The sequence below is a fragment of the Brassica napus genome, chromosome A2, assembly GCF_020379485.1.
Source record: "Brassica napus cultivar Da-Ae chromosome A2, Da-Ae, whole genome shotgun sequence".
Taxonomy (NCBI): Eukaryota; Viridiplantae; Streptophyta; class Magnoliopsida; order Brassicales; family Brassicaceae; genus Brassica; species Brassica napus.
Window position 1 is genome coordinate 14,586,328 of NC_063435.1, and position 19,456 is coordinate 14,605,783.

Consider the following 19,456-nt stretch of genomic DNA (forward strand, 5'->3'; position numbering starts at 1 on the left):
AGTTATCAATCTTCTTAACAGTCAAGAAACAAATCTGAATATCAAAACAATATCTCATACGATCTCTTTGTGGAATAACTGCTCTGAAGAAATTGAATTTAGGCATCAAAAAGGACTGAAAATGGATGTGCATATGTGTTATCTAAGTCAGTTTTACAAAGTACTATTCATAATTCATATATCATTTATGTCCATCCTATTTTTTGTCCATATTTTCTTAAACATCTTGAAATAACTGATGCTAATTAATAATAAACTTTTGGCTGGCAAAAAAAGAGTCAAAATTGTCTAATTATTGCTTAATTTGTCTAACTGATATATATGTATTTCTCTAAGGCGATGGTGACGGCGACTTTTTGAATTTAGGGTTGATGGTGATTTTCGATTGGGATCCGGGCGTTAATGGGAATCGACTGGATCTTTATCATTATGATAAGATTGGAGGAGGATGGAATCACAAGGAAGAATTGGAATCAAGGGTTCTCGAAGGAAAACACGGTTTTGACGGGATTCAAAATAGGAGGGGGCTACAATGGGCTGAGATTTTCACACGATCTGAGGAGGAGATCTGGTTTACGGAGTATCAATTACGAGATCTGCGAGGTATGAGGCTCACTTTCCTTATACTGGGATCTTCCTTAATCAATTTGGCGGATTCAGAAATTACTTCACTATATCATGCTGGTCGAGTTTTGGATATAGGGATTTGGTACTGGAATTATGATGGAATATTAGGTGATTTGATTATGATAATTTTGAGAGGATGTGGGATTTCACGAATCATTCAGATTTTGGATTCAGTTTGTGATAAACTTTACAGATACGGTTTTAATGATTGGGTCTTCGGGAATATTTTCTTTTGTTTTGGAATTGGATATAAAAGGAGAAGAGTGTTTCTCTCTTTTTTCATAGTATCAAACTATTTACTATTTCTTCTTGGTATTGTTATCTCTCTGTTTCTGGTTCTATTCACAATGTCTCAGGGTTACTTTGTGGGAAAGGAGGGAGCGATGAAGACCGGTGAGGTAGCACGGAAACGTTTGAAGATATCAGTTCCTCACTTCGATAATTCAGAATTGATCAAGAGTTATGCGTTGACGTTGGTGGGGAGATGTATGAATCCGGACGAGCAAGAAATCAATTCGCTTCTAGTGATGCTTCCGAAGATCTGGAAGGTGGAAGAGAGGGTGACTGGTGCTGACTTGGGAATGGGGAAATTTCAGTTTCACTTTGAGAAGGAGGAAGACATTGAGACGGTGTTGGAGATGCAGCCATATCACTTTGATTTTTGGATGCTCTCCTTAGCAAGATGGCAGCCACGGATGCCAAAGAATTTCCCATCGGAGATTCCGTTTTGGATCAAGGTGGAGGGTGTTCCGCTTGAGTTCTGGTCTACGGCAACGTTTCAGAGTATCGGAGATGCCATCGGGGAGACAACAGACGTGGATTTGGATTATGGCAAGATGAGAGTTGTGATTGATGGCGCTAAGGAGTTGTGTTTTGATACTACGGTAGATTTCAAGGGTGGAGAATTCTATGAAGAGGAGGAGGCTCCGGTTCTGCTAAAGTATGAGAAGTTGTTTGGGTTCTGTAAGCGTTGCTTCAAATTGTGTCATGATGAGGATATTTGTCCCTTGAATCCAAACCCAGTCAAGAAGAAGGAAGCAAAGGCTGACTTGGAAAGCAGGAAGGAGGATCGGGCAAGGAGCTACAAAGGAGTGGTGATTAATGGGGATGGGAGCAATCAAGAGAATCTCAAGGACCAGAGAGGTTACCATGGGAAAGGAAAAGGTAAAATGTATGAAGAACCAGAGAATCAATGGGTCAAGGTTCCGGAGAGAGGAAGCAAGAGGCCTTCTACCTATCGAAACGGTAGCAGAGGTGAGGAGGAAAAATCAAGGTACAGGAACTCTCGCTGGGAGCAGCCGCGGCATCATATGCAAGAGGATAGAAATCGGTATCAACGTGATGCAAGGAGGGCCAGAAACCATATTGATGGTGAGCGTGGAGAGCCAAGAGAGGAAGGAGAGGTTGGAGGAGTAGCGAGAGTTCAGAGGGGTTTAAGGAATGTGGAGAAGCCAACTTTGAGCCTTGTGACTCAGGTGGCTACGCGAGAATCAAATGGGAAAACCAATTCTATTGATGCAAGTGCAATAGCTATGGAGAAGGAAGGTGAACTAGTGGAGAAGATGGAGACTAGCAAGATGGTAACTAGTCTGGACAAGACTGAGGAAGTGATGGGTCATGGAGTTGGCGATGATGTCACAGAAACAATGAAGTTTAATGGATCTGAGATAGATGTGAAGGGCAAGGAAGAGGCTACGGCTGATGAGGATGAATTTCAGGCGCTCACAGATGGGGAGGTGGAAACGGTCCAAGAGGATACGAGGGATCCTATGGACGTGGAGAATGAGCAGGGGGGGATTGGTGATCAGCGTGTTCAAGCAGAGGATGATGAAAAGAAGAAAGGAACACGTAAGGCGTTGTTCAAGAAAACAACAGCGATCGCAGTGGGGACTTCTAAGATGAGGTTCGTCCAGGCAGTGCTTTCACCACGAAAGAATGCTCATGCTAAGCCAGGCAAGAGACAGGGAGGAGGAGATGGAGCAAGACAGACAGAGGATAAGGGTCCTTTAAACCCTAAACCTTCCTCTTCCAAACCGTTTAATTGATTATGTGGATCAAATCTCAAGAAGTATTGTGGTCGGATAAGTGGTGGGGTTGGGGAGTTTTTCTTTCATTTTTATCAATAAGCTCTATGAGCATTTTTTTGTTGTTGGGAGTTGGGGTTTTATGGCATTGTTTTGGCCGATGGGGTTATGTTTTCCTAGTGCTTTTGGTTCTGGTGTTATGTTGGAATAAACTTGGTGCTTTTATTTTTTCTATTATCTCTTCTCGGCCATGGCTGATTGGAACTGTGAGTCTTTTGGTAATGCATTGGTTTATCTGGACGTTGCGTTTTTGGGTTTTGGATGTTACTCAGGTATTGGGAATACCAAAAATAGGTTATGGAAGAAGCGGACAGATGGGGTCTTTGGTCTCATCAAACCGAAGACTACCATATCAAGCATTAGTTGAATTTGGCATGGGAGTTCAGCAGCGGGTATTTGGACATAAAGATTTCTCTGGATTTGGATATGGAGCTCAAAAGTGGGTACTTGGAAACATGATTTTGTTATGGCTGAGAAATTGGGATAACGAAATTATCACGTCTTATGCTTGTGTGTACAAAGGATCATGTTTAATGATTTTTATGTGTTGGTGCAATATTTTATTTATCATGATGTGGACCAGGAGCTTTATAATTTGCTTAAATTATAACTGTCTACTGATACTATTATTACATGATAGAAGTATTACGGAGGTAAATTGGTGCTGGGGATTTCGAGATGGATTACTGCAATGGGTGGAGATTAGGAACTTGGCGTTGCCTAGAGACCATGCTAATATTTTATGTCAACACGAGATGCGCAAGTGTTTTGAAGAATTAATAAATTTGATGGTTTTAACATGGCAACAGGCCTATTTAATATGGGATTTGGAGAATTCAGGGTATCATTACACCCAATTTAGGCAGCTCAAAGGAGCTTTTCTATATATTTTTAAATGAGAGCACTAAGTTGGAATTGCCGAGGAATGGGAAGTAAGTGGACGATAAGTTATTTAACGGAGATATGGCACAAACATAAGCCGGATTTTTTATTTTTATCGGAGACAAAGCAAGAATTTGAGTTTGTCCAGAAATTTCAAGGTCATTTTGGATTTGATAATTTGGTCACTGTGGATCCAGTGGGGCGAAGTGGTGGATTAGCGCTTTATTATAATAATGAGTATCAGGTTAATGTGTTATATTCAAGTAATCGAATGATAGATGTGGAAGCAGTGGCTCTTGGAAAAACGGTATATATGACGTTTGTGTATGGAGACCCAGTGCAAGATTTACGAGAACAAGTGTGGGAACGTTTAACTAGATATGGAATTTCGCGATCAGACCCTTGGTTTATTATTGGTGATTTAAATGAGATCACAGGAAATCATGAAAAAGAAGGTGGAACGTTGAGAAATGCGAACTCATTTGTCCCTTTTAACAATATGATAAGGAATTGTGGTCTCTTGGAGTTCCCTGCTAAAGGAAATAAGTTGTCATGGCAAGGAAGGAGGGGCAAGGGCAAAGGGGCAGTAATGGTTAGATGTCGTTTAGATCGTGCATTAGCGAATGAGGAGTGGCACACACTATTTCCCCGTTCTTATACAGAATATTTAGGGATGGTGGCATCGGATCATCGCCCAGTGGTGGCTTATTTAGAAGATAAAGTTTCTAGGAGAAAAGGACAGTTTAGATTTGATAAGAGATGGATTGGACAAGAAGGTCTTATGGAATCAATTACAATGGGATGGTCCGATAATAATGAAGGAACAAGGACTGGTATAGTGGAACAAATTAGTAATTGCCGCCGTGAGATAGCTAAATGGAGGAAAAATAATCCACCTTATGGGAAGGAAAAAATATCAGACTTGCAGAAAGCACTTGAAGAGGTACAATCAGATGATACTAGATCTCAGGAGGATATTATGGAGGTATCTAGGAAGTTGCAAGAGGCATACAAGGACGAGGAGGAGTATTGGCATCAGAAAAGCAGAAATATGTGGTATTCATCTGGAGATCTCAATACAAAATTCTATCACGCTTTAACTAAGCAACGAAGGGTCCGTAATAGGATAGTAGGGCTACATGATGTTGAAGGAAAATGGATTACAGAGGACAATGGAATAGAGAGAGTGGCGGTTGCATATTTTGAGGAATTATTTACTACAACTTCTCCATCGGAGTTTGACGAGTTCCTCTCAGAGGTAACACCGGGCATAACTCCACTGATGAATCAACAATTACTGCGGATAGCGACAGAGGATGAAGTCAGAGATGCTTTATTCATGATGCATCCAGAGAAGGCACCAGGGCCGGATGGCATGACAGCTCTCTTTTTTCAACATTCATGGCATATTATTAAGGGAGATTTGGTGGAGATGGTGAATGATTTTTTGGTGTCTGGAGAAATGGATGCAAGGTTAAATATTACTAATATTTGTATGATTCCAAAGACAGAGAGACCTACAAGGATGACGGAGCTGCGACCTATCAGCTTATGTAATGTAGGGTATAAAATTATTTCGAAGGTTTTGTGTCAACGTTTGAAGTTATTGCTACCTTCCCTGGTCTCAGAAACGCAATCGGCATTTGTGGCAGGACGCTTGATTTCTGATAATATTCTTATAGCACAGGAAATGTTTCATGGATTAAGGACTAATGCGGCGTGTAAAGGAAAATATATGGCTGTCAAAACGGATATGAGTAAGGCATACGACCGGGTAGAATGGGAATTTATTAAGGCGTTATTACAGAAAATGGGGTTCCATGGTCATTGGATTAAACTAATGGTGGAATGTATATCATCGGTTCAATATAGGGTTCTTTTAAATGGCCAACCTCGAGGACTCATTATACCACAGAGGGGCTTACGTCAAGGAGATCCTTTATCTCCCTACTTATTTATTCTGTGTACCGAGGCTTTGATAGCGAATATTAAGAAGGCGGAGAGGGAGAAACAATTAACAGGAATAAAGGTGGCCAGAGCATGCCCTTCAATATCGCATTTGCTTTTTGCGGACGACAGTCTCTTCTTTTGTAAAGCTCAAAAGGAAGAGTGTCACACTATTCTAAGGATCTTAAAGGAATATGAGAAAGCTTCAGGTCAACTAATAAACTTTGATAAGTCTTCAATTCAATTTGGACACAAAATCGAAGAATCTGTCCGACAAGAGCTAAGAGATATTTTGGGCATACAGAATCTGGGAGGAATGGGAACTTATCTAGGATTGCCGGAAAGTCTTGGAGGTTCTAAGATACAAGTTTTTGTCTTCGTACAGGATAGGCTAAATAATAGGGTCAATGGCTGGACTTTTAAGTTCTTTACGAAAGGAGGAAAAGAGGTGATCATCAAATCAGTGATTACGGCTTTGCCAAATCATGTGATGTCTTGCTATCGTTTACCCAAGGCTACTGCAAAAAAGCTGACGAGTGCAGTAGCTCAATTTTGGTGGAGCCCTGGCGGTAATACAAGAGGAATGCATTGGAAATCATGGGACAAAGTATGTGTCAGTAAGGAGGATGGTGGTTTAGGATTTAAAGATATCACTGATTTCAACACAGCGATGCTTGGTAAACAATTATGGAGGCTGATAGAGAAGCCAAATACCTTATTTTCTCGCGTTTTTAAAGGTCGGTATTACAGGAATGCATCACCCCTGGAGCCGATTCGTTCATATTCTCCGTCATATGGTTGGCGGAGTATTATTTCAGCTAGATCTCTGGTAAGCAAAGGACTAATCAAAAGGGTGGGAACAGGATCTTCTATATCCGTATGGAGCGATCCTTGGATCCCAACCACTCGCCCGAGACCAGCAAATAAAAATCAACACAATCTTTACCCAGACCTTACAGTGGATTCTCTTATTGATCCTCATTTGCGAAGATGGAATTCGCCGGCGCTTCGGGCTTTGGTGGACCCACAGGATGTGAAATTAATAGAAAGTATACCATTGAGTAGAACTCGAATGGCAGACAAAGATGGATGGTATTTCACAAATAATGGAAAATACACGGTTAAATCTGGATATCAAATTGAAAGGATATACCCAGATAAGGAAAGATCACCATTAGTGTTTGGACCCACAGTGGATATTTTGAAGGCATATTGTTGGAAAATACGGTGCCAACCAAAGATTAAGCATTTTCTATGGCAATTGGTGACAGGGTGTATAGCAGTCAAGAAGAATCTGCATAAGCGAGGGATACCCGGAGATATCGTTTGTGCAAGATGTGGAGCTGAGGAGGAATCGATCAACCATGTATTCTTCGAATGTCCTCCTGCACTTCAGACATGGGCTCTTTCAAAGATTCCAACAAGTCCAGCTATGTTTCCAACAAGTTCTCTCTTTGTGAACATGGATCATCTCTTTTGGAGAATTGTTCCACAGATGGAAGATCATCAGTTTGCATGGATACTATGGTATATATGGAAAGGAAGAAATAATAAAGTCTTTAGTAATCTGGATGTGGATCCGTTGGATACCCTTAAACTGGCAGAAACAGAATCAAAACTCTGGGCTGAGGCACAAATACTGACTGACCACAAGAGGATTCCACAGGTAGAGGCTATGATTCTTCCGGCAATTCCAGGAAGATGGTGTTTTACGGATGGTTCCTGGAAAGAGAATGAGATTTTTTCAGGTCAAGGATGGTACAGTACTCTAGAAGGATTTGCGGGTTTGATGGGTGCAAGGAATGTTCGGGCTTCTCTTACTCCTCTTCATGCGGAGATGGAAGCTTTATTATGGGCAATGGAATGTATGAAAAACTTACGACAATTTCATGTTACGTTTGCAACGGATTGTTCTCAATTGGTGAAGATGGTTTCAGAACCAGAAGAATGGCCAGCATTTGCAAGTTATTTGGAAGATATAAACAGCCTGAAAGAGAGTTTTTTCCGAGTAGAGATTATCTATGTACCAAGAACGCAGAACAAGAAGGCGGATAGCTTAGCCCGCAGTGCTAGGAAGGAAACGTCTTTTGTAGTTCACATGGATCAAGATCTCCCAGTTTGGTTCACAGAGTCAATATGAGTCTGTAAAATTGATGACAAAAAAAAAAAAAAAAAAGATATATATGTATTTCTCAATTCTAAAAAAATAATGTATAATATTGTATTACATTATTTAAGGAATATAAAATAAGACTACATAACATAAATATATTTTTTAAATTTTCTTTGTGGAAATTATTATGTTGTTTGATTGTAGTACTTGATTCACATATTTGCATAGATATTTGTGATAGATGAATAATTATATTTTTATTATCAGTAAATAATATATATTTATTATATAATATAAGAAAAATAAAATTATTTACTTTTTAAACAAAGTTGTCTCATGTTGGAGATTCGGTTATAGACATATAATATTCGAAGGGGACATTTTTACAGTTATCAATCTTCTTAACATTCAAGAAACAAATCTGAATATCAAAACAATATCTCATACGATCTCTTTGTGGAATAACTGCTCTGAAGAAATTGAATTTAGGCATCAAAAAGGATTGGAAATGATGTGCAGATGTGTTATCTAAGTCAGCTTTACAAAGTACTACTATTCATAGTTCATATATCATTTAAGTCCATCCTTTCTTAAACATCTTGAAATAACTGATGCTAATTAATAATACACTTTTGGCTCGCAAAAAAAATTAAATTTGTCTAATTATCGTTTAAATATTTTATTAATATTGTCTAAGAAGCTTTCAATTGATATCATAGTTTAATTTTTATTAGTTCTTTTTGTTAATTTTAGGATTTTTTGTATTTAAGATTTTTTTCCATATTAAGCTTATATTTCTTTCACATAATATATATATATATATATATGTCATAAAAATTACCATCAAATCAGTTTTACTTTTTTATTATTTTATTTTTAATGAAAATACACTTTTAAATAATTTAATTTAAAATAAAATTATATATTAAGTTGTTGTATTCTAACAATTTGATTGATTTAATTAATTTGCTTTGGTGGATAACTTAAAAAGTTTTCATATGAATCGGGGAAAGCAAGCTTATGTTGTTATATTATATTTATTTGTGTATATAGAATCTTGTGTATATAGAATCGGGGAAAGCAAGCTTATGTAAACTTACTTTTACAAAAGTCTTAACTTTGTCACGAAAACAAAAATCTATGCTTTTTCATATTTGTCAATGTTCTCACACTTTCAAAGAATATATTAGCTTAGTCACTTTCTTATTTTTTTTACAAAACAAAATATCGAAGTCTTGAAAGTTGAATCCATATTATTGTAAATGTACATAAGAGTTTGTGATTACATATTTAGTGATTCTTGTATATGTGTTCAAGAAAGTTTCAATGGCTTAGCGGTATATGCTCTATATTTATGTCATACTAACCCGGGTTCGATCCTGTCCTTTGCATTTTTTTTTCATTTTTTACGAAAAAATAAATGAGATGACGTGACAACTTCGGGCTCTCTGATTGGATGATTATATATGCTGATGTGGACACTCTAAGAGGGATTTATATCTCCCTTTTAGTATAGTATAGATATATATATATATATATTGATGACTTCTACTTTCTTACGTAAGAAAATATAATTTCTATATTGATCATATCGTCTTCTAAAATTAAAATGTAAAACCAAAAAGTTTTAAGTATATATAAAAATGTAAGAGATTGTTGATAGAAATCTTCATATCATATATATCTTTAGAATTAAAATGTAAAACAAAATATTCCTATAACTCTCATGCGGCATAAATATCTTTTTTTTTCTCTAGACAAGCGGCATAAATATCGTTATGATTTAAACATATGAAGACTTTGAAGATCATTCATCTCAAGACTCTTATGTGGAATAGACTTTTGGATCATTGATTTAGCTTAGATGTAATTTATTAGTACGTGTTGGATTTATTTAGTATTTAATATTGATGTTTTGAATTTTTAGTATATAAATTTTAAATTATATTCCGAAATTATTTTATTCTATAATTTATAATTTTTATAATTTTATATTTGATCGCGGGTTAGTTTATTTAACTCATGATTTAAATGATCTGAGTTCGAGTTTACATATTGAAACTCATATAATAAATAAGCTAAGCTAAAATAGCTCATGAAAAATCCAAATTTACTATAAGCTGAATTGAGTTGAGCGAGCTTTCTCATTTTGACACCCCTAATTATATTGCCTTACTTAACAATTTGGTTCTTAGCCGAGGTGTGAAGTATTGTATTATGTGACTTTTGAAATGAATGATTTTTTTTCTATCTCTTCTTTGGTAAATGCTTACAATAATTGATGGACCTGTTATTTTATTATCTAATTTAAAGACAAATTAGCAATACTTTTACGATTTACGCCGCTAATACTAAGTCAACAGATTATATACTTTAGCACTAATTGAAAAAAAAAACTAAATAAATAAGTAAAGCTAAAGAAACTAGTGATCTAGCCCTATATATACGTCAGGAAAAAGTATTTGTGATATTATCTCTCTAATTTAAATATTACTAGGATAAGACCCGCGCCTTGCGCGGGATTAAGTTATTATTTTTATTATATTTTGGAAAATGAAACAATAGTTTAGCTTCATTTGGATTACGGGTGTTCAATCCGGATATCAGGTTGGTTTCGGTTCGGTTCGGTTTTTTTCGGTATTTGGTTAGTAAAATATAACTACTATTCTAAATCCATATTTACTTTGACTTTAGTCTTTCACATACTTTTGAAAGATTTCAACTGGACGACTAAATTGATCAGCCAATCTTGTTGCTTTAAATCATTAGTGTTTATATATATATATATTTATATATATATTATTTAGTTTGAATATTTATTAAATAAAAATTCATATGCGTTATATTTTATGATCATTTGTAATTTATTATAACAAAAAAAAAAACTATTGATCACAAAATTTTCAGAGTGGGAATATTCAAATTTCTAATAATATATAGACGTTTTGAAAAATTCAAATATAACATATAAGAAAAAATATAAATGTTTTTATTATATATTTAATGTGATTTTTTAATATCTTTCAATAATATAAAATTAAAAAAAAAGAACTAAGATACCAAAATTGTTATCAAATATTTATTATTCATAATAATTAATTTTCATATATACGTTAATCATATTAGGTAATTTCGTAGCTTCTAATTAAGGAAAGTGCAAAAAAAATTTGGTAGATTATTTATCAATTCGATAGTTAGTTTAATAAAAAATATAATGTAAGTCAAGATGGACCAACCTATTTTTCTAAGAATAGTATATTTTATATAGTCATTTATTAAATGAGAATTTATAATCATACAGTTCTATGATCATTCATATCATTTTATAACTGAATATTTAAATCATCGATAACAAAATTTTCAATGTGAAATCTTTAATAAGTTTATAATTTATAAATGTTTTTGAAAATTCATTGAAAGTTTTAATATTAAAATATTTATGTAATCTTATGGTATATAGTATAATCTATATATATATATATATATATATATATATATGTTTTATTATTAAATGATATTTTTTACTCATATGGTTTTAAAATAATGTGTATCTTCTTATAATATTAAATAAAAGTTCATATTAATACAATTTTATGATCATTTGTAACTTATTATGACAAAAAAATAATCTATTGATCACAAAATTTTCAGAGTGGGGATCTTCAAGTTTCTAATAATTTATAGACGTTTTGAAAAATTCAAAATATAACATATAAAAAAAAATTAAAAATGTTTTTATTATATATTTAATGTGATTTTTAAATATATTTTAATAATATAAAATTAAAAAAAGAACTAAGATACAAAAATTGTTATCAAATATTTATTATTCATTATAATTAATTTTCACATATACGTTAATCATATTAGGTAATTTCGTAGCTTTTATTTAAGGAAAGTGCAAAACATTTTTTGGTACGTTATTTATCAATTCGATAGTTAGTTTAATAAAAAGTGTAATATAAGTTAAGATGGACCAACCTATTTTTCTAGAAATAGTATATTTTGTATAGTTATTTATTAAATAAGAATTTATAATCATACGGTTCTATGATCGTTCATATCGTTTTATAACAAAATATTTAAATCATCGATAACAAAATTTTCAATCTGAAATCTTTAATAAGTTTATAATTTATAAATGTTCTTGAAAATTCATTGAAAGTTTTAATATTAAAATATTTATGTAATCTTATGGTATATAGTGTTTAATATATATATATATATATATATATATATATATATATATTTATTTTATTATTAAATGATATTTTTTACTCATATGGTTTTAAAATCATGTGTATCTTCTAATAAAAATGTTAAACCATTGATCATTAATTTTTAATATAATAATTTTAATAGTTTTAGTCATTTATTGTCGTTTTTAAAAATTCAAAATATAACATATACGAAAAAATCTAAATTTTATTTTTATAGCTAATTTGATTGTTTAATTTATTTTAATAATATAAAATTAAACAAAAAATGATGGAGGAGATATACATTGTTATCAAATCTTTATTATTAAACTCATTAATTGTCATATATATATTAGTCATTTATGGTAATTCCGTAGGTTTTATTTAAGGAAAGAAAATATCATATCATATCATTATATCATATAGTTTGACCAACTTATGTATCTAACAACATATAAAAATCGAATGTGGACCTACTTATTTTTCAATTGAATGTAATTGACTACCTAATTGAGTGCCACCTATGCATTGGGGCCTCTTTTAATTAATACAAAATTGAGGTTACATCTTTTCAAATGTTCCTCAATTAATATATAAGGGATGTATATACTTTGCTTTTGCTTGCAAGTCATGTTTTTCAATTACGTGAACCTCTCTTTGTTTACTTTTGATCTTAATTTGGTTTTCTTGTCCTTCACCAACCAATCATACACCGTGTATCTATTATCTTGTTCGTCCCTGATTGGTCGTTCTCCGTCACAGCCAGTATCTTTATCTCTTTAACGTACGTTTCAATCATCTCTTCTCCTAATCCAGCCCTAGCTCGGCGATCTACGCTAACACCTTATTGTAATATAGTACAACCAACCATATAAATAGCAATTTATATGCTTCCCAAAATCTTCCTTCTTTATTTCTCAAAATTTGATTGAAAAGAATTCTTAAACCATTCTTAAGAAAAGGAAAGATGGGCCTTTCTTACGGCAGCACCGGAGTTATAATCGTTGGAGTTATTCTGAATGATCTTATGAAAGAGGTTTGTTCTTTTCTTGACCTAACTCGTTTGTTAGGCCTTTATTCGTCGGAAGCTTCGGGAAGCATAAACAAGATTCCGATGGATGATATACTTCCAGCTACGAAATTTGAGGATATGTCTCGGGTGAATCCGCCGGAGAGTTGTCGGATATGTCAAGATGAGTTCGAAGGTGGTGAACAAGTCCGGTCTTTGAGGAATTGCGCTCATGTTTTTCACAAGACATGTATTGACCGTTGGATCCATGACGACAAGATGACTTGTCCTTTGTGTAGGACCTTAATCATCCCTGATTTCTATTTCTTTCGCTTGTAAAATCTCAAAAGAGATGCAACAATCGTTTGAAAAACTATTTTTGGATACTTTTTGGTATATATCTTTATCATTAGAACGATCTCTCAGACAGTTTCTCGTAAGAGTAATTCCAAAGTAACACCAAGAGGCTATATATATATTGAATGCTTTCGAATGGAACTACAAATATGACATCAAAATATATATCTCCTAAATATTATTTGTAAAATGATTTGTATATGTGTCATCACCACAATCATTCCCAACAAAGAAAAAATGATGGCTTTTTAAAAATATGACATGGCATTGTGACATATATAATTTCTCTTATAAGGATTTCTATTTTTTTGGCAAGGTTTTCTAAATATTGTAATGGCTAATAACTATTATATCATCTTTAAAGTAAGTTTTCTATATAAATATTTATTTTTAGCAAATTTTTTGAAATATAGTAATAACTGATAACTCATATATCAATATTAAATAATATATATATATATATATATATCTCAAATTAATAAAAATAAATGAAATATAAGTACAAATTTCTTTTACATCAACTTATATATCATATTTTGTATATATAATCAAAATTTTGTTGATAGTTAAATGATTACATTTTATTCAAATTTATTGGTTCATTAAGTTGATTAACATATTGATTTTTACGAGTTTAACGTAATTTAACTAAAACCAAAAAGAATTTATATGATAAAATATAATGATATAAATAACATTATTTTTATAAAAATGTAAACTATTCTCTATTATACCATCCAGAACATATGGTATTCCAAAGTAACACCAAAACCTACATATATTTAATGGTGAATGCTTTCCAATAGAACTACAAATATGGCATCACAATAAATATATCTCCTGAATATTACTTGCGAAGTGATTTGTATATGTGTAATCATCACAATCATTCTCAACAAAAAAATATGACATAGCATTTAAAAAATACTAGCGCTAGACCCGCACGCACGTACGTATATTAATTTTACATTTTTATAAACTGATATTAGTTTTTCATGATTAGTGTTATATATTTTAAATGTATCGCCGTAAAATTAATTGTATTCAAAATAGCTGGACTGAATCGGGTAATAAGATTATTTTTGGTACAAATATCCGAGTCCATTTCAGATACATTGGTTATTTAGATATTTTTATGTTTTTACACATCAGAATCAAAATCATTCAGACCCGGAAGGACCCAACTCGAACCCCACTAATTTAAAAGCCCCAAAAAAAATTGATCCAAAAAAAAACTTGTACCTCAATGAATACCCGAATGTTTATACCTAACTGATTCTGTAAATAAATAAATAAAAATATTTCTATATATGTGACTATTTTTTATTTAGTAAAATAGTTATATGGAGTGAAACATTAAATGACAATAAATGTAATACATTTTAATTATTTTGATTTAAGTTATTATTTTGTTCACATAAACTATGCCTTTGAATTTTGTGTTTGACTACGAAATTTTTCACCGATTGAAACTAAGATAAAATAAAGTTTTAGTAAAACTGATTAAACCGAAATATTAACCATATGAAAAACCCCGGTTATTTTACATTTTTTATTTCTATAATCTGCACAAAGTTAATGTTGATTAACTAATAAATAAAAATCTGCATTATTACTTTTATGGTAATATAAAATGTATTTTTAAGATAAATATAATTAATGATGTTATGTACCGTTAAGTTAATATAATTAATGAAATTAATAAAATGACACTATATTTTTTTTTATATTGCTATCCATGTCTTCAAACAATTCTTGTTTATACTAATATCTATATTTCCAAACAAATTCCAAATGTACTTCAGTTTTAATAATATAGATGACATAGAATTGTGACATATATATTTTCTTTTATAAGGATTTCTATTTCCTGGCAATTTTTTTTTCTAAATATGGTAATGAATAAAAACTCTTATACCATCATTAAAGTAAATTTTCTATATAAATTTTTGTTTTTAGCAAAACTTTTGAAATATATTAGTAACTGACATATATCAAAAATTAATATATATGTATATATATATATAATTAATAAAATAAATGGAATATAACTACAAATATTTTTTACATCAACTTATATATCATATTTTGTATATATATAATCAAAATTAATTGCAAGTGTTCATTAACATATACCAAAATATAGCAATACTAATCAAATCAAATTTTTGTTAATAGTTAAACATTTAAAGTTTATTTAAATTCATCGGTTCATTAAATAATCAAGTTATATATCAAAAACAATTGGGGGAATTTTGCTTTTACGCCATTTGTTTTACCATTATTCATGTTTACTCTCATTAGATTGAAATTTTCATAAATACCTAAAGTATGAGGTTTCATTAAAGAAAGAAAAGACTTTTCTACCTTGATTTATAGATAAAATACAAATATTTATTAAAATAAATAATAAAAAAGAAAAACATTAATAGTTTCAAATATAACTTTTTTAATTTGCACTTTTTATAATTTTTTATAATTATTTTTTCTTCACAATGTTTTTTCAAAAATTATATTGAAATTCGAAAATGATTTTTAAATTATTTTTAAAATTTTATTTTAAATATTTATTTATTTTAAAAGTTTTAAACGCTACCCTCAAATACCGCACCCCTAAATTTGAACCTTAAACCTAGATTAATTAATCCTTCACTACAAGAAAATATCAAATTACCAACTGCATGTTCCATATTATGCAGTCGCAAAATATTAAGATTGAATTGCTATTATATAGCGATTGTTTTACGACTAAATGAATCAGTTGCAAAACAGTCGCTAAAATTACCGACTGTATTGCGACTATCCACTGTGGTTGGTACTAGTGGTTTCAAATCAGTCGCTAACTACTTAGGGTCTGACTGGTTCAAACGCAGCGGTTGCGGTTGCGGTTGCGAGCGTTTGCGGATGCGGGTGGTTGCGGTTTCTAGTAGTTTTAAGAGATTTGTATGACTGGTTATGCGGTTAGAAATTGGTGCGTTTGTGGGATACTTATGACTGGTTAACTACCAAATACAGTAGCGGTTAAATAATAAATTAACAATATTTAAATTTTATATAATTATAAAAATATCAAAAATCATAGTATTATAATAAATATGAAAATTATATTTAGAAAGTTATAGTTTTAAAATTATAGAAAATATTTTTATTTTAAAATTTAATAATATTAATTAAAATATAATAGATATATTTTAGTATTTTTATAATTCCATTTTAAAAAATTTATTGAATATTTTTATTTTTGTATTTATATGGTTTTTTTTTAAAAAGAAAAAAAATTATCCTTCCGCAACCGTCCGCAACCGCAAACGCTAGCTGGAACAAGCTTTTGATTTTAAAAGGTTCAGAGCGGTTTGAAGCGATTTGTAGCGGTTTGTATGATTGTTTTGAAACGCTGTCAACCGCTAGCAACCACAAAAGCTGCGTTTGCGGGTGGTAGCGGGGAAACCAGTCAAGCTCTTACTCTATAACCAAAGAATTTTTGACCCTTAGATTAAAATGAAACTAATGGCTGAGATGGAAATTTTGGTTATAGAATAGATATTCAGAAAATTGCGACTGATTTACGACTGATAATTTCTGCGACATTATGATTTGCGACTGCGTGCATCAGTCGCAAATCAGCCGCAAAACGTAAGTTTACAACTGATTAGCTACTGATTTTGTAGTCGGAAAATACATGTTCCCTTGTATTGCTAGAGATATAAGTGTATATTTATCTCTTTAAAACTAAAGATAAATGTGAACATGAAAAATTATTTTAAGAATGTCGTAGTTTAAACAATTTATCGAAAAAATTTATATACACAAAATCTTTACAATGGTGTTTTATCAAACAATTGAGTTATGTCCTCACAAAAGTTATATTGGCGTTATGTGTCTATTTTTCCATTATAGTCGCACTAGTAATAGATTTAAATGGGACATCAAATAAATTGCTTTAAACAATAAATATTATTGAACCAAAATTAAAATAAAATTTAAAATTTAAAAAATTTCTTAGTTCTTATAAAATTAGTCAGTCAACATATACATAGAAATGTGAAGAGTACACTTTTTATAAAAGTACAAAATCATGAATTATATAGATGAAACAACATGATTTTTTTTTCTCATCAACATAAATAGACTCACTAAAACTCTATATATAATACTAGTAACTTTGCATTCATATGAACGATAAAAGACGTTTATTTCTTAGCACTGCGTGCAAGACTATCTACCTTTGAATTCATCGTTCTTAGTATATGAATGAGCTCAGAGGAGTGGAAGCTTCTTCTCAGGATCTTGATATATTCTAAATAACTTGCAAACAGTGTCCATTCTTTTGGTTTCAAAACCATTTTCACCAATTGAGAACAATCTGTTGCAAATGTGACCTTAAACTGTCGTAAATTCCTCATACATTCCATTGTCCAGATAAGCGTCTCTACTTCCGAACGTAAGGATAAGAGACTAGTGCATCTACTTCCGAAACAACATGATATGACCTCAGTTTTAACCAAAATTGCGTACGTTTGTATTTTAATAGTTGACATCTGAATGAAAAAAAGATTATTTGCCTCAAAATAATTTTATATCCATGTCACACAATAAAATGTTATGGCTAAGAACATAAATATAATATATTTAGGAAATATAATTAAAGGTAAAAATTAGGATAAATAATTGTTGACTACATGAAATACTGACCACCATATTGTTAGCTATACAAACCGGATTATTTTATTTAATTATACAAAGTATATGTTATGCATGACAACATCCTTCAATTTAATGATATTATGTAGTCTACATCATGAACTTAATTTTATTAATCCAAAAACTGATATAAATTCAGAGACATTAACTAAGTTTAGCTCTCCGGTTGATCAATTAAAATCTGATTCATCCGACCAAAATTTAACTAAAATTTGACTCATCACGATAAAAGAAAAAATTATTTAAATTACAATATGGTGGGTCAAATTTTAATTGATGAATGAGAAAACTAAACGGAGATAACATCTCAAACATCCAAGTCACCTTTTGGATTGATGAAATTAAATTTTTGATGTTTACTACATAACATCACTAAATTAAAAAATGTTACTATGCATAACATATACTTTGTGTACTTAGATATATAATCTACATGACTAGCCATGAAGATATACCCTTACTGATAGTGGGGCACATGCTCCCTACTCTTTTTTATTTTTTTGTTACGCACATATGCTAACTTGTTTAATTGTTCTTAGATCAATGAATAAACTAAATAAGTGCCCCCATTTCATAATTCTTTTGTTTTGTTTTTGGTATTGTGTCCCCGACTGAAAGCATTTCTAGATCTTCTACTGTGGCTAACCATGTAGTGGTTAATATTTCAGGTAGATAGCAATCATTTTTTCTATAAATTTAAAATAATTCAACCAGGTATAAAATAAACATATCTAATATAATTAGTTGCATTTAATAAAAGTAATATTTACTTCTAAATATGAAAATCCATACTATTAAAAGGAAAGGAGTGTTAAAAAATCTACCTATGAAAGTTGTTTGGACCCTTTTATTTAACTCATTATTTTTGGTCTTACCTTAAATTTAGACTAACAATATGTTACCATATATTTCTCTAACAATAATTTACTCAATTCCTTTGTTTATTCAAATCTCACTCCTAAATCCTAATTATTACTATTACTATATTTACCATTTTGATTTTTAATCGTAAACGCATTGAAACTAATATTTTATTTTATCACTTTTATCATATAATATATGATTTAAAGCAAGAGAAGTTACTTGACATATATGTGTACATTCTAACTTCTTTTTTTTTTTTTTATAATAAAGTAATCATATCATATATAAACGTTTCCACTAAAATCTCATATCATATACTAAAACTTTCAACCGTCTATAGTTTGAAAGATATTCTCATATTTAAAAATTAGTTTTCTGAATATTCATGTTACCTTCAAAAATATAGAAATTCATTGGTTCTGTTAAAGCTAACCCGACTTCACGATATCAATATTGATTATTCACGATTTTGAAAATTATTGGTTTAGATATTATACTTTTATATACTTTTCACTTAAAAATGAATCAAAACTATTAAAAAGAAAGAAGTTTTTAAAATCTAATATATAAAGTTTTTGGAGTCATGTATAACTATTTTTTATTTTTTTGGTGATACCATTAATTATTCTAACCATACAATATTTTAAATATTTGTAACATATCCTAATATTAT

General features: G+C 31.2%; 2 protein-coding genes across 2 annotated transcripts; both read left to right on the forward strand.

Moving 5' to 3' along the window:
• The first annotated feature begins 296 nt into the window (after positions 1–296).
• LOC125586301 lies at positions 297–2,951 on the forward strand. Its single transcript, XM_048756251.1, has 2 exons — positions 297–603; positions 984–2,951. The coding sequence occupies exons 1-2, from the start codon at positions 403–405 to the stop codon at positions 2,670–2,672; spliced, it is 1,890 nt and encodes a 629-aa protein (XP_048612208.1). The 5' UTR covers positions 297–402; the 3' UTR covers positions 2,673–2,951.
• Positions 2,952–12,458: 9,507 nt separating this feature from the next.
• LOC106435776 (brassinosteroid-responsive RING protein 1) lies at positions 12,459–13,279 on the forward strand. Its single transcript, XM_013876705.3, has one exon. It carries the CDS (start codon positions 12,820–12,822, stop codon positions 13,198–13,200), a length of 381 nt encoding a protein of 126 aa, XP_013732159.1. The 5' UTR covers positions 12,459–12,819; the 3' UTR covers positions 13,201–13,279.
• Positions 13,280–19,456: the final 6,177 nt, after the last annotated feature.

Coding starts and splice junctions, on each gene's coding strand:
- LOC125586301 (XM_048756251.1), top strand. CDS start 403: ATGGGAATCGACTGGATCTTTATCATTATGATAAGATTGGAGGAGGAT. Junction 604..983: donor TCAATTACGAGATCTGCGAG/GTATGAGGCTCA, acceptor ACAATGTCTCAG/GGTTACTTTGTGGGAAAGGA.
- LOC106435776 (XM_013876705.3), top strand. CDS start 12,820: ATGGGCCTTTCTTACGGCAGCACCGGAGTTATAATCGTTGGAGTTATT.